Here is a 27,933-nt window from a genome sequence, read left to right as displayed (position 1 = left end):
TGTTATAACTTAAAACTATATTTAACACACTACTTAAGAAAATTAATACAGCATAACTTTCTAACATCACACATATAATACTCATTTTAATATTTGTGAAACGCCAGTCATACAATACACATTTTTCACAGTAGAGATATTAAATAAAATATTGCTAACCAAAGCAGAGAAGGATAATGGGAAGTAAATCAGCCCTTAGAAACACCTTTCCCCCACCCATCCCTCCTACCCCAGCAACACAGGGAGTTGGGAATGGGGATCATGGTCAAGGAGACAGGAATTGGGGGTCACGGTCAGTTCAGCACCCCAGGTTTGGGGTCCCTCCCATAGGAGACAGTTCTCTCTGAACTTCTGACATGAGTCCATCCCACAGGCAACAGCCCCCCTCAAACTGCTGCAGTGTGGGTCACTCTGCCTTCCAGGACAGCTGCTCCAGCCTGGGAGCAGAGCACCTCAGCCAGATGCTCACAGCCTCCTCTCAGGCATGCCTCTGCTCTGCCCTGGGGCTCCTCTGTGGGCTGCAGGTGGATCTCTGCATCCCCATGGGCTTCACCATGGTCCTCTGCCACAGGCTGCAGAGCAATCTCAGCCCTAGGGCCTGGAACACCTCTTCCCCTCCTTCCCTTGGTGGCTGCAGACTTGTTCCCCTCACAGGTTTTCACCCCACTCTTCTCTGGCCACAATTACAACTAAGTCACAAATTTGGTTTTCTTTCTTCTTAAATTTCACAGAGGAATTACCACCCTAACTGGCCCAGCCCTGGCCAGCAATTTGTCCATCTTTTGGAGCCACCGGGGACTGGCTCTGCTGGACATGGTGGAAGCTTCTGGCAACTTCTCACAGAAGGCACCCCTGCAGCCTCCTCCCAAAACCAGGCCATGCAAAACCACACAGAGCCCTCCAAGGCAACATTTGTTACCTCACCAGTCTGCAGGCACAGCTAAAGCACAAAGAGTACAAACTTCATCCAGTTTCTGATGAGAGCAGGTGAAATCCTGTCCAACACCACAGACTGGCTCTGAACAAACCACATATTTTATTGTAAAAAAGGAAACAAAAGCCAGGTCATCATTTCAGTCCTCAGCTCCAAAACACCTCTATTTTCTGTGGAGGTTTTATATCCATCCTTTGAACTTGGTAATGTTTCAATCAAAGGTGATCCTAAAGCTGCGCTCCTGCTCCTTGCGGCGACTCTCACAAACCTTGGTCACCTCTTCCACCTTCCTCTGCAGCACAGCTGTGGCAGAAACAAGGGAATAATGTCACAGTCACCCCAGAACACAACCCTGCACAGTTTTGCCTGCAGAATGGAAAATATTTTCTTGATGACAGTCACTCAGATTTGACAAATCAGGAGGAAAATACAACCCAAAGCACTGCAAGTAAGAAAACTTCATTATTGAGTGGCAGAGGAAAAAATGGCTCTCCTCTCTAGGAAAATTTAAAGGAAACAGATAGCTATTTTCACACACATTCTGAAAAGAATTCAGGTGGCACAGGAGCTGTACCAAATTTCCTAAAAAAGGCATGTTTGGAATGTGGAGCTTAGCAGAAGTGTTTTGAAAGAAAGCACCCAATTAGACCCTGCCCTAAGCCAATAATCCTGTGTGAACACGGAGAACGGCAGGTTTGCTTTCACACCGGCAGCTACCCCAGGTGTGAGCATTTCCCAGCACTGCAGCCAGGCAGTGCACTCGGGCTGCTGAGAGGAGAGCTGCTTTATTCTGCCGTGCCCCCGTGTGGCTGCTCAAAGTTAAAATCCAAACGGCACGGAATTCCAGAATCCCTCACCAGGAGGCACTCTCAGGGAGAAAAACTCCCTTTTTCTGCTTTTAGTATGACTCCACTGTCAAATGTTCACTACCGAGTGCATCTCTCTGTGCACTGGATCTCAGGATATTGAAACTGTGAAATTCCCAGATTATTCCTCCAGTTACCCCACCTGCAGATCAAGGCAGGCTGCTCCATCTTACCTGGATGTGGCTTCCCATTTTCAGATTCAAGGGATGATAACACTCAAGACACACACTTCCCCTCACCAATTTTCCTGCATCACAGGCAAACCCCACACTCTGAACTATTTAACATTAGTTTCCCAGCCTGAATAAGGTTTTCAAGTTGTCTGTTTTGCACTGACACATTTCAAGGAGGGCTTTTTGGGTAAAAAATACCAGTGGCCAGGAGTAACTTTGGAGCAGAGGCCTCTAATCAGGCACAGCAGGAGACTTCAAGCCCAGAAGGGACAGTGCCACTGAAGGTGAGGAGGAACACTCCTCAGGCATCCTCAGGAATTCAGGGATGGGCAAACACTCACACACAGGCTCCTGCTTCCCATTCACATTCCCAGAAGGCTGCAGGACAAAGCTCACCTGAATTCTGGTCAATCCACTGCAGGGAATCCATGTGTGCATTCAGAATTTTACAGATCTGCTGAAGCTGAGTAGAAAGAGAAAGTGCAAGTCAGCTGTGAGACTGCATAAACAGTAAGAGGAGTCAAAGGCAAGTTTCTCCTTGCCCAGCTTCCCTAAGGCAGCAGCCACTTGGCCAGGGAAGTGCATGCAGCAATGCTGCTACATTGCTACTCCTTACCAGCAAGAAATCTGCACAGTTTAGATGATATGCCTGTGGCTTTGGCATATTTTAATTTAGACCTAGGAACCATTGATCACCTTAGGCTGGAGAAGGCAAAATTCAAAATGAATGTGGAAAAACTCAGTCTGCAATACTGAAAGGAAATTTTTCCTGAAAAAAAAAGCTTCTCAGTAAAGCCATAAGGAGCATCAAAATCAATTTAATAGATATCAGAAGGAGCTGGTTATTCAGATCTTGTTTTATGAGGATATTAAAAACAGCATAAAGTACGAGTGGAGTATCCACATGGGGACAAATGAAGAGTGAGAGCGATTTCAATATCCTTTGCCTCTTCAGCAATATAAAATAAAAGCTTGCACTTACAGGGTCACTTGTGTCTGCTGGGCCTCCTGATGTGTTCAAGTGATCAATGATGTCCTTCAGATCCTGTGCCATGCGCTTCAGCTGAGCATCGATGTTTTCAGCCAGTTTGTAGCTGTAGAGAACACAGGAACCAAGATCAGAATGGGTAAAGAAAACTCTGAAGAGCTGCTTGCAGTCACAGCGGCTGTGGGCAATCAGAACGAGCTTCCACATCTGCAGACACCTGGGAACAGCAGCCAGAGAGGCTCCAAACCCATATGAAGGGATTCCCAAACCCTGTACCCCTTGATCTACAGACAATCAGGAGAGGTGAGGAGTACGAGTAAAATTAAAGTTGCCATGGATAAAATATCTGACAGCAGCCACTGCTTGCTCACTCCTGTCCCCATCCCAGCTCCATGTCCCACTGGCTGCTGTGAGCCAGCCCAGTGCCCATGCCAGCCCCAGCAGGTCGGTGCCTCACGTCCTCTCCCGCTCCTCATCCGCGTGCTGCAGGTAGATGGTCCCGCTCTGCTCCTTCACAGACTCCTCCAGAGGGGTCAGCAAGTCCTCCAGCTCCTTCTGCTGGGACAGAATGAAGTCCAGTTCCTGATCCAGTCTGCAAAGAGAAATGCCAACTGCTTCCCTTTCACGTTGCAGACATGGCAGCGCTGTCCCACAGCCAGGCAGGACAAGGCAGAGAAGAAATCAAATCATTGCAAGTTCTCATGGTCTCCTACCTCTTCTGGTCAACCTTCACCTTCTCTACTTCTCTGTGTAGTGAAGTAATCTGGAAACAGAAGACATTTCATTACACCTTGAAAACCACAAAGTCAGCTCTGCAAAGAAGAGAGGTGGGAGGGAGAAAACAGTGCTGTGCAAGTTCTGCTGGAAACGAGAGATGGCCACAAAAATTCATAGACCCAAGAGAGAAAAAGGGAATGGTTCTCCCTTATGCCTTATTTCTCCTCCCTATTCCACTCCAATAATGGAATAAGCTTGGAATAATCTCCCCTAAGAGAAGCTGGTATGACAGAGCAAAGGCACAGAACAATTGCCAGCTCCAAGGCCTAAAGCCCAGAGCAGACACACACACACAGAGACTGTGAGAAGCACCCAGGGGAGCTCCCAGCTATTTGTACCATGTTCTAGATGCCTGTTGCCCCTGTGACAGGGCCATGCAGGAGCCAAGCCAGCAGAAGGGGGTTGCTCTGGAGGCCTCCTCACCTTCTCCCCGTTCTCGATCAGCATGCGGTCCCAGGCATTGACTTGTGTGGCCTGGTGCAGGAAGTGCTTCTCTTGGTCCTCCAGCTCCAGGCTCCACTTGTTGATCAAACTCTCCAGCTGGGCATAAGTCATCACTGGGGGGGCACTGAGGGGAGGGAGGGCAGCACAGGACACGAGGTCAGCACAGACAAACAGCACAGCTCTCACTGATCTCCCCTCCCTCCCCCAGAGCCCAGCCTGAGCCCTGCAGCTGCTCCAGCCCAGGCAGGAAAGGGTCAATGGCAGCAAACTCCCACCTGGCTGTGGTGGCTGTGGTTGTGGCAGCTGTGGAGGTCACAGCTCCAATGGCACCTGTGGTGCTCAATGGCTTCAGGTTCAAAGGGAAGCCAGAAGCAGAAGTTGTCCCTGCAGGAAGAGATCCAAGTCAGGCAGCAGAAGGGGACACAGCTGGCACCTCTCAAACCAGAGCAGCTCCAGGGTGCCCATGGCTACAGGAGCTGCAGCAGATCCCTCTGAAGGGAACAGCAGCAAATCCTACATCAGTCAAGGAGGGAATGCAAACATGCCCAGCCCCTTGTCAATATCCCCGTGTTTTACTGCTGGAACCAAGAACTGCCAGCACACCCAGCTCCTCCCCTGCACCTCTGAGTGCATGAGAGAACTTGTGTGTTTTCACAAGGAGATGGAAAAGGATCAGAGAAAGACAGACTGTGCTGTTTTCAGTTACTTGAGGGCTTTGGAAATCACAGCTGCTCTGCTCCTACTCTAACATGGCCCTTTACACCTGTACAGAGCACTGAATTCAGTGTCCCTTCCCTTCAGTGCCTTTCAGCACCCTGCTCCTACCAGTGGCAGTGCTTGTGGTGGCAGCTGTGGTTCCAGGAACCTTCAATCCAAAGCCAAGTGTCCCCAGAGTGGCTGTCCCAGTGGAACCAGTGGAGGTGGCACCCACTGTGAAGAGAAGACACCATTGACAGGTGGCATGAGCCATGGCATGCAGGGCCCTTGGAGAAGCTGTGCCCAGCCTGCTCCTCTCTCCCTGCACCAGCCCCAGCCCCAGGAGAGCAGCAGCAGCCCTAAGGAAGCAGCAGCAGCACCCCCAGCCCCAGGGGAGCACCCCCAGCCCCCTGGCTGCCCCTGCATGGCCCCAGGGCCAAACCTGCCTGCAGAGACTCACGTGAGAGGCCCGTGGTGCTGGAGGAGGCTGGGGCTGAAGAAGTTGCCACAGATGCAAACAAGGAGGGCCCCGTGGAGCCCAGCACTGAGGTGGTGCTGGTGGTGGAGGCCGTGCTGGCAGCTGTGGATGTCACTGCAGGGACAAACAGCTCCAGGTGAACAAGCAGAGCACACTGAGCTCCCACCCCCTGCACAACAGCCCTGCTGGGAGGGTGACACCAACTGCCCAGCCACACCTGGTTCTGGGCCATGGCAGCATTTCAACCCCCTTACCCTCTTATTCTCCCTCCACTCCTTGTCTTGCACCATCTGCCCCTTTAAGATTGTGCCTCCCTTCCCCTGTGCTCCCCAAACAAGCACAGAACAGAATCTGGCATGAGGGACACAATCAGAACCACAGGACACAGTGTCCAAAGGCTCTGGCAACTGTCACAGATCCCCACTGCCAGGGCAAACCCACAGGAACAAACACTTGTGGCCCCTTCCCACACCCCAGTCTAAGAGATTTGTCTGCTTCCAACAGACAGCTACAGCCAGGAGGAGAGCAGAGTCCCCAAAGCCTTGAGGAATTGTTTTCTAGAACAGCTCCCTACCTCCCAGCTTGGCTCCAAAGCTCAGGGTGGGTGCCTGGCTGGTGCTTGTGGTCAGTGTTGCTGTGCTTGTACTGGTGGCTGCTGATGAAGGCTGAGCCCCAAAGGTCAGGCCTGGAACCAGGAGCAAAAGGAAAAGATGGCATTCCTTCCTCCAGGCTAAAGAGCAAGTGCTGCCCAGCACTGCAGCCCCTGGACAGCCTGTCAGAAACACCTCTGGCCCCAGCACAAGCCAGGGGCTGCAGAGCCAAACCCCCACTGCATCCCCAGATCCACCCATGCCAAAGGCTCCAGCCCCCAGCTGCCCCCCGAGGCTGAGTCACAGCACAGGGCACAGCTGTGACAGCCAGGACACGCACAGTGTCACCATACAATTTCAGAAAGCCTCAACCCACACACAGTAAGACCAAACCACTGCAGAAGGCTGCAAGCATCTGCCCTGCTTGTTCTTTAGCCCAATCTTTTACCCTCCTCATGTTGATGCCCTGCCCCTGTGTGCCCTCTGCTCCCTTTGGTGGTTGCTCAGCACACCTGGGCACCCCATGGCTCATTGCTGTCAGTGCTGCTCACAGCTGTGCCCACTGGGGATGGGGCTGGGCCATCCCATCCCAGTGACCCCAAACTGTGCCTGCAGCCCCATCCCAGTGACCCCAAACTGTGCCTGCAGCCCCACCCCAGTGACCCCAAACTGTGTCCACAGCACAGCCCATCCCAGTGACCCCAAACTGTGCCCACAGCACAGCCCCACCCCAGTGACCCCAAACTGTGCCCACAGCCCCATCCCAGTGACCCCAAACTGTGCCTACAGCACAGCCCCATCCCAGTGACCCCAAACTGTGCCCACAGCACAGCCCATCCCAGTGACCCCAAACTGTGCCCACAGCCCCATCCCAGTGACCCCAAACTGTGCCTGCAGCCCCATCCCAGTGACCCCAAACTGTGCCCACAGCACAGCCCCATCCCAGTGACCCCAAACTGTGCCCACAGCACAGCCCCACCCCAGTGACCCCAAACTGTGCCTGCAGCCCCACCCCAGTGACCCCAAACTGTGCCCACAGTCCCATCCCAGTGACCCCAAACTGTGCCTGCAGCCCCATCCCAGTGACCCCAAACTGTGCCCACAGCCCCATCCCAGTGACCCCAAACTGTGCCTGCAGCCCCATTCCAGTGACCCCAAACTGTGCCTGCAGCCCCATCCCAGTGACCCCAAACTGTGCCTGCAGCCCCATCCCAGTGACCCCAAACTGTGTCCCCGTGTCCCAGTGTGACACCCCACGCCCCCCAGGCTGCTCACCCACCTGAGGGCTGCCCCCCGAGGCTGAAGGGCGCTGCTGTGGGGGTGGCAGCTGCCAGGGTGGCCGTGCTGGTGCTGGCAGCAGCCGCAGGGGCCGTGCCAAAGCTCAGCCCGGCCGCCGTGGCCGGCGCAGCCGCGGTGCCGATGCTGAACCCGGCCGTGCCCGCCTGGCTCGTGCTGCCACTGGAGAAGGTGAAGCCTCCTGGGGTCCCAGAGACAGCCGTGCTGCTGCTGCTGCTGGCAGCAGAGCCAAAGGCAAAGCCAGACTGGGCTGCTGCCTGGCTCGAGGGGGTGCTGGTTGCAGCAGGGGCACCAAAGGAAAAGCTCCCCGTGATTGCAGGAGCTGGAGTGGCAGTGCTGGCTCCAAAGGTCACTTTTGGGGTGTTTGCCCTGGGGAAGAGAAGAAAAGAAATGAAGCCATTCTGATTGAGACACACATCCACCCAAGTGCACAGCTGGCTTCCTCCCTGAGCATTTGCTGACAGCAGAAAGCTCCTTTCAGAGAATGCACAGCTGGCCAGGCTGTGTCCCAGTTCTGCCAACAGACTCCATCCAGCTGCTGTCACTGCCATCCCCCTCAGGGCTCATTCCACTGCCTGTCCCTTCATGGCCTCCACCCACCCAGGTACCACAGGGCATCTTATGGAGTACACGTGCAGCTGCTCCTTCTTCTCCCAGCTCACCATCTCCATTCCCTCTACCAAGGCTGTTTTTTCCTGCTCGTCCCCATTTGAGCTCCCTTCCCACAGCTCCCATCTGGCGAGCTTTGCCAGCAGCAGCTCTGCAGAACCGCTCCAGAGCTCGCCGCCTCTCCTGGTCGGCAAATCCCTCCCAACGTGCCGGGAAAGCATTCAGAGCGCTCCGGATGCGGGTCAGAGAGAACGAGACGTTTGATATTGGGCAGCAGAGCTTCGGCATTTCTGCGAGCTCGCGTCTGCAGCCCCGTTCCGGCCGGGATCGCGGCACATCCCCTTCCCCACGTGCGGGGCTCCCGTGCGAACGGAGCGGGGCCGGGGCCGGGGCTCGCCGAGCCCTGCAGGGCGCTGGCAGGAGCCAGCACAAGGGGCAGGGCTCGCTCCGAGCAGCTTTGCCCGGAGAGCCCTCGCCCGGCACCCACGGCACCCCGCTCCCTCCGTCCCCCTGTCCGTCCCGCCCGGGCCCGGCTCTCACCCCATTGAGAAGGCGGCGGCTGTCGTGGCGGCGGGGGCCGCGCTGGCCGAGCCGAAGCTGAAGCTGGAGGGCTGCGCGGCCGTGCCCGGCCTGCTGAAGGAGAAGAGCCCGGCGGGCTGGCTGCCGCCCGCCGCCGGCGCCGCGCTGCCGAAGCTGAAGCCGGTGGAGGCGGGGGCGGGCGCCGGCGCGGAGAAGGAGAAGCCGCTGGTGGCCGTGGTGGCGGCGGCGGCGGCTCGGGGCGCGCCCAGGCCGAAGGCGCCGCCGGGCGCGGCCGCCCCGAAGCTGAACTGGCTCATGGCCGGGCGGCGGCGGCGGCGGGGGCCGAGCTCCGGCAGCGCCGCGGCACCGGGACCGCGCTTGGGGATGGCGTCACCGCGCCCCGCCCCGCCCGCCCCCGCGCCTTCCCGCCTCCGCACCCATTGGGTGGCGCGGCCGTCACTCGCGGGATGGCAGCTTCGATTGGCTGTGAGGGAGTGAGGGGCGGGGCGTGTCGGGGTTGCTGTGGGGATGAGGGACGCGGCTGCGGTAGCGGAGTGAGGGACGGGGGAGAGACTGAGCGGAGTGAGAGACAAGGGACACCCGGCCGGGTTGCGGGACACGGGGTGCCGGATAGGGGACACCGGGAGCCGAGGGAGCCGCTGGAGCTCCCTCGGGAGGTTTAGGTTGGTATCTGGAATGATTCTTCCCCCAGAGGTGGTCGTGCACGGGAACAGGATCCCAGATAGTGGTCACATTTCCGAGGCTGGCGGAGTGTAAAGAGCATTTGGACGGCACTCCCAGGTATTGTATTATTATTATTTTCTGCCCCTGATGAGGGGAAAGAATGATGCATCTGATTCCATCTTATCAGAAGGGTAATTAATTACTTTATTATACTATATTATTCTATATTATATTACACTATGTTACATTACATCTAAACTGAATCTGCCAAGCACTCAACCCTGCACACACTGCCCAGAATCTCGTGACTGTCCCCCAACGGTCCCGACACACACACACACACACACCTGGCACTGACAGGCCAAGGAAACAAAACACCATCACTCTGGGTAAACAATCTCCATGTTGCATTCTGCTTTGGCACAAACACAGGCACAGCAAATAAGAATTGTGTTTTCCCTTTCTCTGAGGTTCAGAGAATGTGAATCCCAGAAATATTCTTGGGAAGAATCGTGCCTTGCTTTTCTCTGTGAACAAAAATGTGGTGACACCCAGGCACGTGCTGGGGTCGGCCTGTCCTGCACAGGGCCAGGAAATCCTGATGGGTCCCATCCCACTCAGCATATTCTTTGATTTTATGTTCCATATTCTTTGATTTCATGTTCCATTTTACATGATTTGTCATCACACACACAGGAACTTGGCTAAACTTTTCCTTCCCAAACACACAGCAGGAAAATTGTGCTTTGCAGGCTGTTCCAAGCACAATTAGTTCCTGCTTCATCTGCCACTTGTTTTCCCTGCACAGGTGAGCAGTGACTATGGATTTGGACAGCGTGTTCTCAGGCTCTTCCCTGCAGAGCCTTGCCAAACTGCTACGTGATGCTCCAGAGGAGGATGATGATGATGATGATGTGGTGAGCTTTTCATGAGAATTGCTGCTTCTTTTACATATTGTGCCATAGCCTTATGTTGTTAATCAAGGAGAAGCAAATCTCTTTTTCTTCAGAGTGAGTAAAAGCACAATGAAAACTGTGGTGGTGTTCACAGGGGTCCCAGGATGAGGGAAGAGATGAGAATATTGACTCCATGTTTCAGAAGGCTGATTTATAATTTTATTACATATATTATATTAAAAGAAAATTATATACTAAAACTATACAAACGAATAGAAAAAAGGATTTCATCAGAAGGCTTGAAAAGAATGGAAAAGAATTATAATAAAATCTTGTGACTGACCAGAGAGTCTGAGATAGCCAGACTGTGATTGGCCATTAATTAAAAACAACCACATGAGACCAATCCCAGATGCACCTGTTGCATTCCACAGCAGCAGATAATCATTGTTTACATTTTGTTGGCCTCACAGCTTCTCAGGAGGAAAAATCCTAAGGAAAGGATTTTCCATAAAAGATGTCTGTGACAGAAAACCTTAGAAGGTTTTGGTCTGAGTGAAACAGCTCAAGGATCCTTTCAGAGTAACAAGCTCTTGAGAATGAGCAAAATGCCCCAGGAAAACAAGGAGGCATTGTGACCACCACATGTGGGTGAAGTTTAGTTTTTCAGCCTGAAGGAAAAGAGAACATGGACTTGAAAAAGCTTTAGATACTTCAGATTTCCCCTGCTTTTCCCTGAACTCTGCTGGAGATAAAGGCAATTACAACCAGATATGAGGGGAAAAATTTGCTGCTCAGCTTCTGAGTAAGGACCAGAATATCCAGAGGCAACTGAGTGTATTAATTGTGTATGTCAGGCATTGAAGAGCTGCAGAGATAATTGATCACTGAAGTACAACTGGTGTTTGGTGGTTGTAAAATAGGGAAAGGGGAACAATCATTCTAAGGTGCATAATCTGAATGAATAATTGGAGAAATATTTGATTGTGTTCTTCTGTATCAATTCCTCTCAGGAGCAGATGAAAATCTCATTGTTGGGAGAACATGCATTATTCCTGCAACATGCAACACCTGATTTTATCCAGGCCTGCCTGTGTGCTGGGAAGAAATATTCCCAGGAGCCCCAAAGGTGCCAACAATGTAGAAGGCCTCTGTGAAGGCTCAAAACTTGGCCAAGTCCCTCAGAATTTTTAACAGATCATATTATGACATGGATAACAACAGCCAAAAAAAAACCCCAAAAAAAACCAAAAAATCCCTAAAACAAACAGAACCCCCCCCCCCCAAAAAAAAAAAAAAAAACAAAAAAAAACCAAAAAAAAAACAGATAACAAAAAAAAAACCCCAAAAACCAGATATCAAAAATGGAAATGCCTGAGTGTTCCTCCAAGTCATTCCTCAACAAAGACCTGACCAGCCCCAGTAATGGCAATCCAAGTGATAATTGGGATAAAAGGGGTGGAAATCCCTTGAAGTTTTATTTCAGTGGTTTCAGATGTGATCCTTCACACCCCAACTATCCTCCAGCTGTTTAATGCCTGCATTTTAAACCCTGCATTATTGCTGTACATCTCTGCAGTAAACATCCTGATTTTAAAAGGAATTTGTTTACATCTTATTAATAAAATGAATGACACTTCAGAGACAGAAATGGAAAGTTGCCACAAGAGATGTCAATTAAGTCTGAGTCAATCTGGGTAAATTGAAATCTTTATTTTGATTTAATTTAATGCTCTGTGCATGTGAGGCACTTTTATTGAACCAAGGAATCTTCATATATAGAGAAATGCCTCACTTTAGCCTATTAGCACTAAATTGATTCATAATTAGAAGAAAATGTTCTTGCCTCATGATCTCTACAGTAAAAAGCAATCCAAATGCTGTGATGGGGCTTTCATGTAGCACCCTTGGTTTCCTGTAATATTTTCATGGCAGGCAAAGCATGGAAATTTTGCCAAAATGCCATGGAAACCAAAACTCACAAAGCATATCTGTCTGTGTGACTGGGCTTCTCTGAGTCCTTCTTCAGCCCAGTGTGTCAAGGTCACTTTCTGCTGTGTCAGAGTGAAGGAAAGAGAATTTCCAGTGGTTCACTCATGAAACTGTGGGATAATGTGTTTTCAGTTCTATCAGGGGTTTGTTTGACCTTAGATGATGTGTTGTATTTACTGACATCATGGTTGTAACCAAGCTTGGCTCTATAAAAATTGATTTAAGATGTGCTCTTGCCTTTCTTTGCAGCCACGCTGTTCTGTTGGTGCCATGACTCCTGGGAGTGTTGGACCAGTCAAAAGAGAGACCACCAGTAAGGAGGAGCATTTGTGTGGTTTGGCATTCAGTCTCATCTACAGTTCAGCCTTTTTTTAATTTTAATTTGAAATTTAAATTTTAAATTCTGCTGAATTTACAATTCAGTTACAGCAAGCTGTAACAGCTATAAAAGAAGGGTCAGTGATGTTTGAGATGGGCATAGCATGACATTCCTTACAATTGCACTATAAAATTATTCCTTTCCTGAAAGTTTAACTCTAAAACATGCAAAGAGGAGCAGAAAGGGCAATGCCAGAGCAGCCTCCAGTGGAAATGATAACAGTTCAGAGCACAGCCTGGTCAGGGGCTGCAGGGATCATAACTGAGCAGCAAAAGCTCCATATAAGAACTCAGGAAAGACAGGAAGGCAGTTTTGGTGGAGACTTGGCAAAGTTAGTGTTAAGTTTTTTTAGAGCTGAGGTTGTCATATTATTGAGCCCTAAGAAAGGCCAAGAAGGGCCAGGGTGAGTTTTGCAGGAAAGGAACTGTGGCAAATAAAATAGATTATTTTTGCTTTTATTGCTATCCAACAATAACTAGAGATTCTACTTTAAAATTTTCAAGTTTCACATTTACCAGCTTACTAAAAGAATGTTTTTCTATGCAGGACAGACATAAATCATCCTGTTCTGCCCAAAAACTTTCATGTGTATCCAGCACCTTGTCTGGGCTGTGCCCAATAATTAATGGGAAGAGCTGGATTTCTGTGTGAGGAGGTGATCCTCTAGTGAATGACTCTGCTCACTGAAAATCTCCTGTCAGGGGGCTTGTGGAAGATTAGTATTTCATCCCTCTACACTTTACTGATTTTGAAGTGCTAGATATTATATGCCAGAAAGGAGGATTTCCAGGAAATAAAGGTTGGGTAAAGAAGATTTAAGTGAAAGGAAAACATCCTCCCTCTGCAAATCCTCATTCATAAGAGAGTAAGGTGAAGAAGACTGTAATCATTACCTAGAATGCTTTTAATGCAAAGATTTTTCTAAAGCCTAGAAATACTTTTCCAGGCTTTAGAAAAGGCTTTTCTTTCTTTTTTTTTTTTTTTAATTCTTGAAAAATATTCTAAGCTTTCAGCAGCACCTGAGGAACAGAGACATTTCAAAATGTGTCACTGAGATTTTTCTCCTCACTCACAGGTACTTTTCAAGTGAAATCTGAAAACAAGAAAACCATTTGGAATACAGAGGAGGTCCCAGAAGGATCTGAATTTGATGACACATGGGACCCTAGAGAAAAACCAGAGTAAGAAAGCTGAGACTGCCTGTGTGGGCTTCACATGGCATTAATGGAAATGAGACTTAAACAGCATCTGCAGCCAGCTGAAAAGATTGTGTTGTGCAAGAAGAAAGATATCAGAGTTGCATCTAAAGCAATATGTGAAGAATGGGTTTAACCCCTCTCTTGAAATCTTCTGATCTCAGAACAGAAACTTAGTGTTGGTTTTTCCAGCATAAGTTTATGTGCAGTGTCAGTTACTTGTATAAAGTGGGATTAGGAGGGGAAGTAGGTCAGAAAAATGATTTATTAACTTTAAAATATGCCATTTGTGTGAAATACCTGCTTTTTCCTGCTGCAACTGAGCTGCATCCATTTTTCCATACTCATAAATTCATAAAGTACTCCAATGTATATTTGCATTTCAAAGATTTAAGCTCTTTAGAGACAAATAGCACTGCAGAAGGAAAGCTGTGTGCAGGCAATTTTGAGCTCTTAAATCTTGTCACTCAATCTTAGCCTGTCAAAGCACAACTTGAAACCAGAGGCTTTTCCCTTGCTCACAGAAAAACAGTAGCAAAATATTCTTGAAATTAGGCATGTGAGTTGGAGTTTGTAGAGGTCAGAAAGCCCTGAGGGTCAGTCCATAAAGCAGATTTTGCATTTCCAATCACTGTTTCAATGTCCTGAAGTGTTAAATGCTGGAGCACATGGCCAGTAGCCCATGAAGCTGCACATTGTGCACCAGAATCTTCATTTTTTTCTGCATGTAAGTCAGGACATGAGGAGTCCAATTTCCCAGTTAAACACAGGACCTGAGACCCACCTGAGCAGAGACTCAGCCTTTCTGAAAATGGGGTTTTCAATTTCCCAATTAAACACAGGACTTAAGACCCACCTGAGCAGGGACTCAGCCTTTCTGAAAATAATTTGGAATTCACCCTCATGCACAGTTGTCCCTGAAATGGTCACTGTCAGGTACAGAACACGCTGTCTGTATTGTGGACACAGAGATTTTCTTGTGCTGTTCTTTGACCCTTACCCTCTGCAGTGCTTCTCCAGCCTCAAGCACTTCTGACCCTTGTTGCACAGATGAAGAGAGAGAATATAAGTCTTTACAATAATTCATCAAATGAAGCAAAGAAAAAGTGCTAAAAGGAAAACAGATGGCCACAGAGGTGCATCCAGAGCTATTAGACACATTTGTCACTGACTTAGGAATTATTACATATGCAGATGCACACTGGAGATGTGAAAGATTTTCAACAGCTTAGACAAGTGATCCACCCCAGTAATTTTGCTGAACTTAGTAGGAGTAGCATATGTTATAAATACAAATTCAGTTTTCCTTTCCTCATTCATTAATTACCAAGAGCAAGGGAATACGTGATTCCACATTTTGTAGATGTGAAGAAAAAGAAAATAAATGCTAGCTGAATGCAAAGCTACAGTCTGGCTTAAGAGTGCTATGCTCAGGCTGCAAGAATATGCTAAAGGACAGAACAGAACACATGTAATTATGGCATCTCCCTTTTCAAATCCATTCCCAGGAGTTTGTGCTGTTTGACTTGCTGATAAGCATTAGGAAGCATTTCCTGATCCTGCCAAGGCTGGTTGGGGAAGCAGAGGCAGCACAGTGAGAGCTTTGGGAGGTGGAGTGAGTGATTTTCACCTGTCTTCCAGCTGTCCCAGTTATGGCTCTGAACAGAAACCCAGTGCAGATGGATTGGAGCCTTGAAGGGAGACTGCAAAGGAGGAGAGGCAGTGTGAGGAGGATTTAGAGTCCTCTGAGAATCACAGTCTCCTTCAGCCTCCTGCTCCAGAATTCCTAGGCAATGGCTTCTCTTTGGCAGGTATGAGATTTCCTTCAAGCAGCACGTGGGAACAGAGGATGTCTTCTTTGGGATGACTGGGAAAGATCCCTCCACTGCCTGCTGTGAAGATATAGTGGTGAGCTGAGCCTGGAGCTCTGGTCCCTTCTCTGTGCTCTCTCTCTGCCTTTCCCACCTCCCCATCTTTCTGAGGGACGGAATGTAAACACCAAGTTCCACTGCTGCCTTTGACTGACCTCCTGTAGCACTATCTCGTGGTTCTCCAAGCATTTTGAGATGGCATTTGCACTTGCTAACCTGAGGAACTTGTGTACCTCCTCAAGGACCAAGTGTGCTCAAGGCAATCTCTGCAAATGCATATGCCCCATATAAACTTAAAGGAAATAAAATGTAGCTCTAAGATGAAGTTTCATCTTGGACACACTTTTGGAGAGGAGAGGGGCTGGGAAGGAGATTTTTTTTTTCATCTTCCTGCATTTTTTACAAGCTGTGTGGGCTAGCAAAATGCTACAATACTGACAGCCTTTAAAGTTCCAGCTATCAGATCCTGCCTCATCATTATATAATCAAAGACCTCCCTGGTTTCTGAGCTCCAGGACAGGTAGAAGTGCTGTGTTATCTTTCTAGCAGAAGCAAACTGTCCCTGCAATGCACAAAGCCCGAGGCTTTGCTGAGTGTTGAACACCTGTCAAGCACATTAGCAGCTCAGGAACTGGAAGACAATAGGATATCAATACACATCACTAAGCTATTGAAAGCAGTCATTATCACTGTCGGATTTGCTCTGATACAAATTACCTACTCAAAACGTTGCTCTTTGATACTAGCATTGAAATATTCATGAAAATGAGCTCTTTTATGGCTTTTAGGGCAACATATGTAATCACAGCTTTACCTCTGCCCATCGTTTCAGATTAAAATCAAGCTGCCAGAGACCAAGTACTCAGACATCACATTAGACATCCAGGACAAGGTTCTTGACCTTCGAACTCCCAAAAAGTAAGTGCAGCACAACTGATAAAAGTACAATTAATATCCTGTTTGAAATGGGGCTTAGCCAAGCTTTTAACTGCAGTCTGTGTGGAAAGCAAAGCTAAAGATTGTACTATTAATAATTGCTTGTGAAAAATAAATACAGAAAAACCGCTCATAGTCCATCCATAGGTGCACAATCTGCTGGCTTTGAATCTGTGATGCTGTCCAGTAAAAAGCTTTGGGACAGATTTTGGCTACTTAAACAACAAGTATCAGGGGCTCAAAACACCTGGCAAAAAGCTGCCCAAGATCTTGAAAGACTTAGTCTAGTATTCCAAAGCACTAATTTGTACAAATGCATATGACTGAAGGTGGTAAAAAAAGTGCAGATTAATTTTCAGTAGCTGAAAGCCAAATTATGGACATACCCAAGCAAAAATGCAGAGCTGGAAATGTTACAAGGTTTTCTAAAGAGTTTTCCTTTGATTTTTTTAATAGGGCTATTTCAAGCCTACAGAGATAACTGATAATACACTCTTGGATTTCTCAGTCTTCTTCCATCTCTCCCTCAGTGTGCAATTCTTCTGCCTGAGATTTCCTGATAATTCCCATGTCTGTTTTCTCAAAGTCCTTCTTCACAAAGGCTGTTTTTATAAGAAACCTTAATCCTCTCTGGGCTGACTTGCTGCACTGAATGGGGTGTGGGAAGATCTATATGAGAATAGCTTTCTGCAGATAAATTCCAGGAGCAGGCCATGGATTAAGGCCTAAAGAAGTCCCCAGTAGAGTAACTATAGAAAAGCCATTTTTCTCTGCCAAAACCAGGCAAAATCAGTTACCCCGTGCTTGGTTTTAACCCAAGGATGCAACAGGAGTGGAAGAAGGTTTGGGAATGTTTGTTTTGAAACTGGAAAATTGGGAGAAATAATTGTTCAGCTAATGACTTGCTGAACCTATGGGCAGTAAAAGAAGGAGCTTAATGCAATGCTGCAGATGTAGGAAAACCTCAGCATCCTTTTCCTTTTGCAATTCTATTTTTTTGGTGACTCAGATCTGCCATTATCTTCTCAGTACCCAGCTGTCTCTAGTCACAAGCCTAGCAAATAAAAAGTTCACCATAAATCTGATGGTTGCTTGGGTACAGCCTGAACCAGTGCTGCTTTCACAAATATAAGTGCAAGTCTCAGTATGAGGGAAACAATCAAGATGTCAAGTTCTACATACTGAAAAACTTTATTCTCCCACAAATGGGTAAAAAGACTCCAAGCAACTGCTTCCAGCTCTGTAGTTCTGGGGCTGCTCCTAAGCCAGGCTGCTTTTAAGTGATAAAAATATTTCAATATTTCTATCAATATCCACTTTGCTGTGCATGAAGTGTTGCAGGAACCCCATCACAACAAGGAGATTTATTGGGATAAGATTCCCTGCCATACTGACTGAGGAATTGCAGGAGTAAATTGCAATGATTTCTCAACTGCTCACCTGGTCTGAGACACTGACATCCCCTGTGTCCTGTTTTACAGCAAGCTGCTGCTGCACCTCCCCTACCCTGTGAACAGCAAGGAGGGCAGAGCTCGTTTTCTCTCTGAAGAGGAGATCTTGGAAGTCACCTTGAGAGTGTCAAGGAAGTTGGATTTCATAAATTTTTCTGATGGGTAGAAAGATAGAGAAAGTTTGCAAAAAGTAATGTTCTAGTTTGAAGGCTTTTGGAAACTCAACTTGTTCTGAAATAGTAGATGGCTTCCCTTGAGCAGTCCAGGGAATGTCTCTGGAGAAATGAGTCAGGAGGAGCACAGCACCACAGCTTCTAACAGCTGATGCTGTCTGACCCTCACACTGCTCTGGTTAACTTTCTGCTTCCTGCAGTCTGGAACAGCCCCTGTGAGTCAGAAAGTGGGAGATTTCAGTTCAAAAGCCACAGGAAGCCTTTGTGTGGTCATGGCTGAGGTAGCACAGTGAGGCTCAGGACAATGTCTGCTGCTTTGGTTCCATTCCAAGCCTTGCAAATGCTACTGTCCTTGCTTGGTGTCCAGTGCTGGGACTGGGGCCAGTTCAGAATCTTCTCTTGCCTATTTCTTGGTGAGGAGATCATTCTGCAGGCATCCATACCCACACCTGAGGCTCCTTTACACTGGCAGAACAAGTTAACCAGCTATAGTTGAGTTGCTGAACATCTCAGCTCTTTTGAACAGATTTTTGACAATTTATGGTTCAGTGTTGTCTAGTCATCTGCTGTCCCTGCACCTATTTCTCTGATCTTTCTTGATTAATAAAATAATAGGTTCTAAGGAACAGTTCCAGTTATCTTTGAGTCTGCCTTCTCTATATTATGCTCTGAGAGACCTCATAAAAGTTGAGATAAGAGGAATTTTGCATAACAAAGGTTTTCTCACAGGGCTGAAATGCTGCAAAATCTGTTCTTTGGCCTTCAGGTCCAATCTGGAGATACAGAGTTGGGTAACCAGGCTGTTTCTCTCAGTAGCTGCTGGGCAAATATATAAATTTAACATTGTTAGTCCTGCAGGAAGCAAAGGTACTTGCTCAATGATCAAAGTGGAGGGGAGAAGCAGGTCCATGTTAATGGCACACTTAACCAAAAGCCTGTGAGTACTTTCAGAGCAAAATGGCTTTGAGTCCTGCATTCTTCTGGGGTGAAGTAGAGGAAAATAATTGGCCAGCTAGGCTGCAGAACTTGTGGCAGGCTGTAGTGAGAAGATGGAAACTCCATGATGGACTGCAGACACTGAGTTTAAAGGTGCAGTCACTGTATGTTTGTAATCCACTGCATTATAACTCCAGGATAAATTGGGCTGATTTCTGGACATTTCAACCCCTTCCCTGAAAAGTGAACAATTGCTTGGGTCAGAATACTCCTAATCAACTTCTGCTGTAGCCTTAATGCACTGGAAAGCAGATACTTCATTTATGATTCATCACAAGCTATGAAATATGCTGATAACACTCAGGGGCTACTCCAATTGGTATCTGCTTAAGTTTCCATAAATTAGATCTGAATGTCCCTTATTCCAAAGCTGTGGTTGAGCAGGACAATGTGGATGCATGAGAAAAGGCTGACATCATTCCTCCTGACTCAGTTTTTCCCTCCTGTGCTTGCCAAACAAGCTGTTTCTTGGAAAAAGGTTGTCTTTGTGGTCCCTAGACAATATGCTGCTTCATTTTTGCATTTCTTATACACATTACAAGAAAAGTGGAAGATTGACCAGTATTGATATGCATGTGAAGGTAAGATTTGTCCAAATTAATTCAGAATATCCATGGCAGGGTACAACTCTTCTGAGCCCTACTCCAGTGCTCTGTCCACAAGGTTATATCGCCTTTATAATTGGCAGTAATAATTTACTAAGCCTTAAATCATCAAGCTCTGCTTAATTTAATGTCAGTGTTCGATACTGAAAACAGTGATGAGTCTGGCTCATTGTGCCTCCCTCCAGTGTTAGTTTCTTATGGAAATGAGCATATGCCACACTGGTATCCATATCATCATTTATCTCCAAATATTTTTTAACCTGAGGGCATTTTATCAGCATTCAGGAGACAAAAACCTGAGGTAAGTATGTTCTGTAAGAAATAGAAAAGGGAAATACAAATTTGTACTGCTTAGGAGGGAGGTTGTAATGTGATTTCTTGTACCTGTTGGCCACTCTCTCTGTGCATCCCCCTCCAGGCTCCTGTAGGTCACCCATGATGGGGAACTGGCAGGTTGGTGACAGTGGATAGGAAAGGGTGATATCCTGGCAGGGGGAGGCTAAAATCACAGAGTGAGGATAGAGGAACACACGGCACAAACTCCTGAGCAGCCAGGCCTTGTGTGTTCCACTCAGGACAAGTTCTGCTGCCCTTTTCACTGGAGCAGGGACACTGCTCTGGGGGTGGGCAGATTGCTGGGCTGGTTGGATCCTCTGCCTGAAAGCACCACCATCACCTGAAGTGCCTCTCACATCCTCACTTCCTTCCTGTCAAGGACACAGAGGCTGCCCTGGGCAAAAGTTTGAGTTTTGGAGTTTGGATTTTTCCATATATCCTCCCAAAACGACTCACAGATTGTCAGAATTCCCAGAAATCTGGAGGCTACTGCCAGCTAAAAGAGTTGACATTTTTGCACGGGTTTGGGGGCAGCTTTGCTTTGCTGAAGTAGCACTGGCAGAAATCCTCCAGGAGGGGAACCCCCTTTGCCTCTGAACATCAACACTGATGTGGAAGTGCCTCTCCAACACCTGCAAGCATCTTAATTAATCAAAATTATGAGCCCAGTTAAACAACCCAGCCATTAAGCCCCAGCCATTAAGCATCATCAAGCTTTATTTGGTTCCCATAAGAAGCAGCTTGATTAAATGTATTGCAGTTAAGTGGAGGGCACTGCAGATGTGGAACTGGGATAGAGGCTTGTTTGCAGCAGCATCCCAATAAACTGCAGGTTCTCATCTCACCTTGTCCACACATTCTGCCCTCCAGTTGTGGTTGCAGAGCCACCATCCCAATTTTGACTTGTGCCACAGACATCTTTTATGAAAAATCCTTTCCTTAGGATTTTTTCTCCTGAGGAGCTGAGAGGCCTCAGGAACAAAATGTAAACAATGGTTATCTGCTGCTGTGGAATGCAGCAGGTGGATCTGGGATTGGCCCATGTTGGTTATTTCTAATTAATGGCCAATCACAGTCAGCTGGCTCAGACAGAGAGTCCGAGCCACAAGCTTTTGTTATTCATTCTTTCTTTTTCTATTCTTAGCTAGCCTTCTGATGAAATCCTTTCTTCTATTCTTTTAGTATAATTTTAATACAATATATATCATAATATACTAAATCAAGCCTTCTGAAACATGGAGTCAGATCCTCATCTCTTCCCTCAAACTGAGACCCCTGTGAACACCGTCACAGACTTGTTCCTGCCTTCTCTCAGAATGATGGTGGTGTGCTAAAATACATGGCCCAACTCACTCTCTGAATTTCACCTCTTTTCATATTTCCCTTTGTCCACTTGCTGCCCTGGGGCCAAGACACTTGCCTCATTCTATAGCTGCAGGAAGAGAAAACCCAGATGAGTTGCTCCATGTTAAAGCCTGAGATAGTGCAAGAACGTAAATTTAGATTCTTCCCTTAAACCTGCAGGCTCTCATTCTCATCTTCCTCCAGGTCTGCTGTTGATACCATCACATACCCCTTCTGTTTGTCTTAAAAGACTACTTCATTTTTCTGCTGTTCAGTTTGAAGTTTGCATCCAAACTCTGTGTACTTCTTGCCCTGTGTGAAACACTGCTTTATCAGTTTATCCTTCCCTCCAGACCGAGTTTATCTAAAATGACTGAGCTGTGCCTACGTGTACAGACACATCTGTCTCCCTCCTGCTGCAGCAGCTCCTTTTCAACCTGCTGCTGTTGCTGTGGACTCTCACCCTCTGTTCTGCAGCACCTGCAGCCTGGATTCCTCCTTGTTCCCTGGGATCCCCTTCAGGAGCTGTTGCTACAGATAGGCTGTGGTCCTGGCTCCAGGGAGGGTGTCTAGAATATGCTGGGGGCTGGTTTGTTTTTTTCCTGTGATCTTCACAAACAGGAGATGATTTTTCTCTTGGTATCTGTCTTTGCTGTCTTGGTGTTTCTCTTCATTCTGTTTTCTCCTTCGGGCAAAATTCACTTTCAGGTTGTGATGAATTCATCAGAGGATGGTGAGCAGCATCTCTCTTTTTCCCTTCCCATCACAGATTGTTTGTTCTGTGCTCTTTTCAGGAGACTCTGATCTCTTCTCTCCTTTCCTGAGTGCTTTATCTCCCCTGATTGTTCTGCCATTAGGACATTTCTCAGCAGAGCCTCCTGGCAGGTTGCAGTTGGCATATCTGACCCTTGCTGGATGTGGGTGAAGGGTGTGATTCATTTCCCCTCACTCAGATCAGAGCTGGTGAAGAGCTCTGTCCTCCCTTGATGTGTCACCTGTCTGAAGGGGACACAAGCAGGAGCACCACAGCAGAACCTGGAGGGTGTTAAGGCACTTCTAGTGAAGGACCATGGTACAAAAGCAGCAGATGCTGCAGGCTGTCAGGAGTGTTGACAGAATTGAGAGGCCCCTTGAGCCCTTGCTTCAAAGGTAGCCACACGTCCCCAGTGGGATCTGGTCATAAAGAAATGAACCAATTCAGAAAAAGTCAGAGTCATTCAGAATTTCAGCCTTCCCCAAGGCCTGAAAAGTTTCTCTCTGCTTCCTGATGTGTGTCCCCACATCCCAGGTGAATGCTTAAAGAAGGTTTTGAAATCCACTCCAGGGCAACAGTGACACAGGCAACAGAGGAATGCCTTTGGTTCTGGAGTACTTCTCTCAATCCATGGGAATCTTTGATCATTTGGGGCTTTCTCATCTCAAGGCCTCCCTTTCATCTTTTTTCTCTGCCTCCACACACTCATTTCTGAAGAGAAGATCATAGAAAGCTGCCAGAATGATAGCAGCTACTGTCCACCTCCAGTCCTTAGAGACCATCTCTCTTTAATTGGGTGTCTCCTTTGTGCAGCTCAGCAGCCTGCAAACTCACTTCTGATGCTGATCAATATTTTTTTTTAACCATGCCATTTTAACTTGATGGTATCACAACCCAGCAAACACTTCCAAGAGTGCTATGTTGTATTTACTGAAACAATTCTCTGATTCTATTTGGCAGACTGTCTCCTGCAGCTGCTGAGCAGAGAGAAAAAGAGCCACACACCTCTTCTGGAAAACTCTTGTCATGTCAGAAAGCTGTGTGAAAAGGAACAGGATGGGAATGGAGATGGACACAGCTGATTTTGTTAACTCAAGCGACGTGGGCAAGGCAGACATTTGCCAAACAGATTAGGAAATGTACAAATGCAAGCACCAATACTTGAGTTGAATACTGTGAGCTCTGGGTGGGTTCCACCCCTGACAGGGGCCCAGGTAATGAGAGTTTAACACCCCTGGGAATTTCTGTGACTGGGAACCTGACCCAGATTTCTCTACTTATGTCCCCAAAACTGCCCTTGGGGGGCACTGGTGACAAATATAGAGGGGGATGAGGTATTGACTTCACCTGGGATAGTCAGCCATACCTTTTCTCACCTGAGCTGAGCCCAAGGATTACATCCAGGATGAGGTAAATGGTGAGGAGCAGCACTGTGAGAAACTAGATGAGCCTTAAACTGTGTTTAGGGCAAACTAAATGGTGGGTGTGGATTGAGAAGCTGAAAGTGAGGGAATGATGTGAACTGGGCAAAAGCACAAGTGGGAGAAGAAAGACATGATCAAAGTTTCTTTAAAGCCACTGTGTTGAAAGGGAAGTTCAGAGCAGCCAGCCACCCTGAGCTCAGGGCTGATGAGACACCTTTGTTAGAATGTCACCAGCACTGAAAATCCTGTGCCAAAGGAAGCTGTGGGAAGGGGACTGTGCCTGGAATAGCTATGAGGTCTCCAAGAGGGCCTGGGCACTTGAGTCATGGAGATTTATTGGGCTGGGAGCCTTGTCTCACTCTGGGGGTCAGACTAAGGTGGCCCATTGCAATTACTTTTATCAACAGCAGATGAAAGGGGAATTGGTGTTGGGAGTTCATGAACCCTCTCAAATGCTCCCAACAGCCTGAGTCTCTGTGCTGTCCTTGCAGCACCTATTTCTGGGTAAGCAGGGCTGTGTGTGCAGTGCCTGGGTGACAGATTGCTGTGCCCTGACCTGGAACAGGGGATGTCACATCTCGTTTTAGGCCTACATGCATATGCATGCTTGCCTCCATCCTTTTCCCTATTTAGAGCATCCCATGCTTTTCAAAAAATAAATAAAAATAAAAACAAACAAAAACCCCACCCACAGAAATAAACCCAAATAAATACCACAAGGTTCTGCTCTAAGATCAGGAGGTAAATAGATAAATGAGGGCATTAGAATTGTTCTTATTCTGGAGCTACCTTCAGGCCAGGGGCAGGGCATCCCTCAGATGAAGGGAAAAGTTTCACAAAGATTCTGCAAGGTTGTCTTGAGCCAGTGCTTGGATAAGAGGGCTGAAGGTGATTAACTGCTTGCTGTGATACAGATGCTGAATGAAGAGAATGGCTGCAGTAATAGAAAACCCCATTTCTGTTCTCTTGCATCATGAGTTCCCAAGTTTATGCTCAGTGAGTTTATTTAAATTGGACCACTGCTTCTATTTGGAACTAATATTCTTGTTTTCTTGAATAAAATGTGTTTTCCAATGTTGTTTCCGTTCCAAACCACAGCCAAGCAACATCTCAGCCTACTTTCTTAAATCAAGAGAATTGTTTATGTCCTTGGGAGCTGGCATAATAACATCTGAAGGAAGCCATGAGACACAACAGGAATTAATTCATAAGTTAATGAAAGCTGTGCAGTGCAGCATAAGGATGATCAGGGCAGGTCTTGGGCAGCATTTGTCAAGCTAAATTCCTTTCTGTTGAAATTGTTTTCCTTGGAAGGATCATGGACCAGCTTAAATACATGTTTGTTATATAGTATTTTTTGGTATAAAAATGGGTAATAGAAGAGAGTGCAGCACAGAAACAGGAGAAAGTTGGTATGGATCAAAAAAGAAAGAGAAAATTGCTCAAATGCCCTACCAAAGAGGGGGAAAAACCCATATGGGTAGTGTGGCATATTCTCCATGGAATTTGTCACCTGGAAGCAGAATGTTTTGGTACCCACTGGAGGGAACTGGAGATGGGGCTGATGCCAAACACCTGATAAAACCAAAGCACACAGAGCCTGAAGCCATCTGAAGAAACTCCAAAAGAGCTGGAAATGAGTTTGTGTGCAGGATCTTAACCAGAAGACAAGCTGCTATGGTGAGCAAGGTCAACTCTCCCCCTTGATTTGGGATTGCTCTTGTGGTGGGAAAATGAGATCCTAGAGTAAATATGGCCTTGAATGCTAAAGCTGTGCCTCAGTGCTCAGAGCAGGTGGACAGAGCAGACCAGTGGTGCAATATCACAGCATCTCCTGGGCTGTGAGTCACAGCAGACTCGTCACCATCATGCAGCTCTCCCGTCACAAGCACGTGTTTGTCCCCTTGCATTGCCCTGGGCCTTCCAGGAAAAGGAGCCCCTGCTCAGCTCTGTGCCCTACTCTGCCCCAGGTCTGCAGCAGGACTCTGTGCCCAAAGGAGCTGACCTGCTTCTGCCTCCTCTTGCTGCAAATCCAAGTGGGAGTGTGGGAATGGAGATGCCCATGGCTGTCCCTGGCACTGTGAGGGCACACCCCGAGTGCTGTGCCCAGCTCTGGCCCCTCAGCTTGGGAAGGACCTTGGGACACTGAGCACATCCAGAGAGAGGGGCTGGGAACACAAACCCTGAGAGGAGCCCCTGAGGGAGCTGGGGGTGCTCAGCCTGCAGAAAAGGAGACTCAGGGGTGCCCCCATGGCTCTGCACAGCTCCTGAAAGGTGCCTGTGCTCAGCTGGGGCTGGGCTCTGTCTGCAGGAACTGACACAACCAGAGCACACAGCCTCGAGCTGTGCCAAGGGAAATGCAGGCTGGATATGAGGAAAAAGCTTTTACAGAAAGGTGATAAAGTTGTGGAATGGCTGCCTGGGGAGGTGGTGCAGTCCCCATCCCTGGGTGTGTTTAACAAAGCCTGGATGTGGCACTGGGTGCCAGGGTTTAGCTGAGTTGTTTGGGCTGGGGTGGACTCAATGATCTTAGAGGTCTCTTCCAACCTCATTATTCTGTGATTCTGTGAGGGTTTTTTCCAACCCAGTCACTCTGTGAATCCTGTGAAAATGCCCTCCTGAGGCACGGGCTGGCAGAGAAACTGGGAGTGTTAGCCCTCTCCCACACAGAGCTGGTCCTGTACTTTTTCTGCCTGGGAAAAGTTCAACAGAGTCAATTTTGCATGTGTGAACAACCTCTGTGAAATGAGAGCAAGGAGCCGAGTTACCAAAGCCTGTTTTCCATGGCTGTGTCCCTCAGTGCACACAGGAGGATCCAACAGGGCCCTCAGTGATCAGAGCAGGATGTGCCTGCCATCCACGTGGATGGAGATGCCTGAATCAGCACACTCGTTTCCCCAACAGTGGGAGCATCAGTAGGTTTATTTTCCATCTAGATGCTTGTTGACATGCATGGTGTAAACCCATCATTCCAGCTAATGCTGACAGAGGCAGAGAGGTCTCACAGTCATTAACCACCAAGCTCAGATGTTGCTGAGAGTGGGAGGGGAGATGAGCTGCAAACAGCATACTGGCATCAGCTGCCTCTTTCTTAAAAAAAAAAAAAAAAAAAAAAAAAAATCTGCCAAACAAGTTTAAATTGCTTAGAAAGCTTTGGGAGTTGGAAATAAAAAAAAAATGTAATTACTCTGGGGAAGGAAGAGAGAGGCAGATTTGTGGTACTCTAACAAAGCTGCCAAGAGCCTAGCTCAGAATAGCTAGAGAAGATAGACATCATGCTTGCAGTGACTTCTCAGACTGGAAGGGGTTAACCAAGCTGTTAACTTTTCCATTCCCAGCACTTCAGGCTACCAGATAAAGCTGAGTTCCCAGGAAAGACCCCATCCTCAAATATTGGCAGGCTGTGAGCTTCAGCTGGGGTTTAGCTGAGACTAATCCTTGAAAGCCCAACTGCCTGTGTTCCCCAAGGCCTGAGCCTCAAAGGAATGCCCAGCAGGAGCAGAGAGGCAGGGAGCTCATCCTGCCCCTGGCACTGTGAGGGCACACCCCGAGTGCTGTGCCCAGCTCTGGCCCCTCAGCTTGGGAAGGACCTTGGGACACTGAGCACATCCAGAGAGAGGGGCTGGAACACAAACCCTGAGAGGAGCCCCTGAGGGAGCTGGGGGTGCTCAGCCTGCAGAAAAGGAGACTCAGGGGTGCCCCCATGGCTCTGCACAGCTCCTGAAAGGTGCCTGTGCTCAGCTGGGGCTGGGCTCTGTCTGCAGGAACTGACACAACCAGAGCACACAGCCTCAAGCTGTGCCAAGGGAAATACAGGCTGGATATGAGAACAAAGCTTTTACAGAAAGGTGATAAAGTTGTGGAATGGCTGCCTGGGGAGGTGGTGGAGTCCCCATCCCTGGGTGTGTTTAACAAGGCCTGGATGTGGCACTGGGTGCTAGGGTTTAGCTGAGGTGTTGTGTGCGATTCACATTCTCTGAACCTGAGAGAAGCAGTGAGAGAAGCAGAGAAAAGAATGATCAAACCCATTCTTATCTCATTTGCTGCTCCTGTGTTGTGCCAAAGTAGAATGCAATATGGAGATTGTTTACCCAGAGTGGTGGGGTTTTGTTTCCTTGGCCTGTCAGGGTCAAACACGTGTGCAGAATGTCGGTCAGCAGACAGACACAAGATTTTGTTCAGTTGAGTGCTTGTGCAGTTTCAGTTTAGATGTCGTGTAATACAGTATAGTATGTATCTCTTTTATATGATATAGTATAATAAAGTAATTAATTAGCCTTCTGATTTCAATGGAGTCAGATGCATCATTCTTCCCAGACGTTTTGGTCATCTGCTTTTACAATAGTGTTGGGGCTGGGCTGGACTCAATGATCTTGGAGGTCTCTTCCAACATGGTGATTCTGTGAATTCTGTGTGAGATCCACATGCAGCACCTGCAGCCCCTGTACTCACAGGTAAATGGGGGCAGTGGCTTTTTCATCTGCTGGAATACTGCGGCTGCTTTGTAGGGAAAGAAGAGTTAGTGG

General features: G+C 47.9%; 2 protein-coding genes across 3 annotated transcripts; one reads left to right on the top strand and one right to left on the bottom strand.

Annotated features, from left to right (window-relative positions):
• Positions 1–1,016: 1,016 nt before the first annotated feature.
• Positions 1,017–8,687, bottom strand: LOC131088379 (nuclear pore glycoprotein p62-like). The gene is made up of 12 exons (XM_058032391.1): positions 8,392–8,687; positions 7,226–7,611; positions 5,931–6,041; positions 5,339–5,470; positions 5,008–5,112; positions 4,458–4,566; positions 4,162–4,306; positions 3,675–3,724; positions 3,419–3,553; positions 2,956–3,067; positions 2,370–2,436; positions 1,017–1,237 (listed from the first exon to the last, which is right to left on the bottom strand). The coding sequence occupies exons 1-12, from the start codon at positions 8,685–8,687 to the stop codon at positions 1,146–1,148; spliced, it is 1,740 nt and encodes a 579-aa protein (XP_057888374.1). The 3' UTR covers positions 1,017–1,145.
• Positions 8,688–8,920: 233 nt separating this feature from the next.
• DNAAF6 (dynein axonemal assembly factor 6) lies at positions 8,921–18,520 on the top strand. 2 transcript variants are annotated; one of them, XM_058032421.1, is made up of 7 exons: positions 8,921–9,053; positions 9,863–9,971; positions 12,192–12,255; positions 13,397–13,502; positions 15,329–15,425; positions 16,221–16,306; positions 17,806–18,520. In XM_058032421.1, the coding sequence occupies exons 2-7, from the start codon at positions 9,876–9,878 to the stop codon at positions 17,939–17,941; spliced, it is 585 nt and encodes a 194-aa protein (XP_057888404.1). In that variant the 5' UTR covers positions 8,921–9,053; positions 9,863–9,875; the 3' UTR covers positions 17,942–18,520. The 2 variants fall into 2 exon arrangements, with proteins under 2 accessions (XP_057888404.1, XP_057888402.1); XM_058032419.1 differs by having other exon boundaries at positions 8,921–9,171.
• Positions 18,521–27,933: the final 9,413 nt, after the last annotated feature.

The sequence above is a fragment of the Melospiza georgiana genome, chromosome 12 (assembly GCF_028018845.1).
Source record: "Melospiza georgiana isolate bMelGeo1 chromosome 12, bMelGeo1.pri, whole genome shotgun sequence".
Classification (NCBI taxonomy): domain Eukaryota; kingdom Metazoa; phylum Chordata; class Aves; order Passeriformes; family Passerellidae; genus Melospiza; species Melospiza georgiana.
Note: the sequence above shows the minus strand (reverse complement) of the source record. Positions and strands in the feature narration are given on the sequence as shown.

Coding starts and splice junctions, on each gene's coding strand:
- LOC131088379 (XM_058032391.1), bottom strand. CDS start 8,687: ATGAGCCAGTTCAGCTTCGGGGCGGCCGCGCCCGGCGGCGCCTTCGGC. Junction 6,042..7,225: donor CCTCGGGGGGCAGCCCTCAG/GTGGGTGAGCAG, acceptor TCCTGGTTCCAG/GCCTGACCTTTGGGGCTCAG. Junction 2,437..2,955: donor CAGCAGACACAAGTGACCCT/GTAAGTGCAAGC, acceptor CTTTCTACTCAG/CTTCAGCAGATCTGTAAAAT.
- DNAAF6 (XM_058032421.1), top strand. CDS start 9,876: ATGGATTTGGACAGCGTGTTCTCAGGCTCTTCCCTGCAGAGCCTTGCC. Junction 12,256..13,396: donor AGTCAAAAGAGAGACCACCA/GTAAGGAGGAGC, acceptor CCTCACTCACAG/GTACTTTTCAAGTGAAATCT. Junction 16,307..17,805: donor GACCTTCGAACTCCCAAAAA/GTAAGTGCAGCA, acceptor CCTGTTTTACAG/CAAGCTGCTGCTGCACCTCC.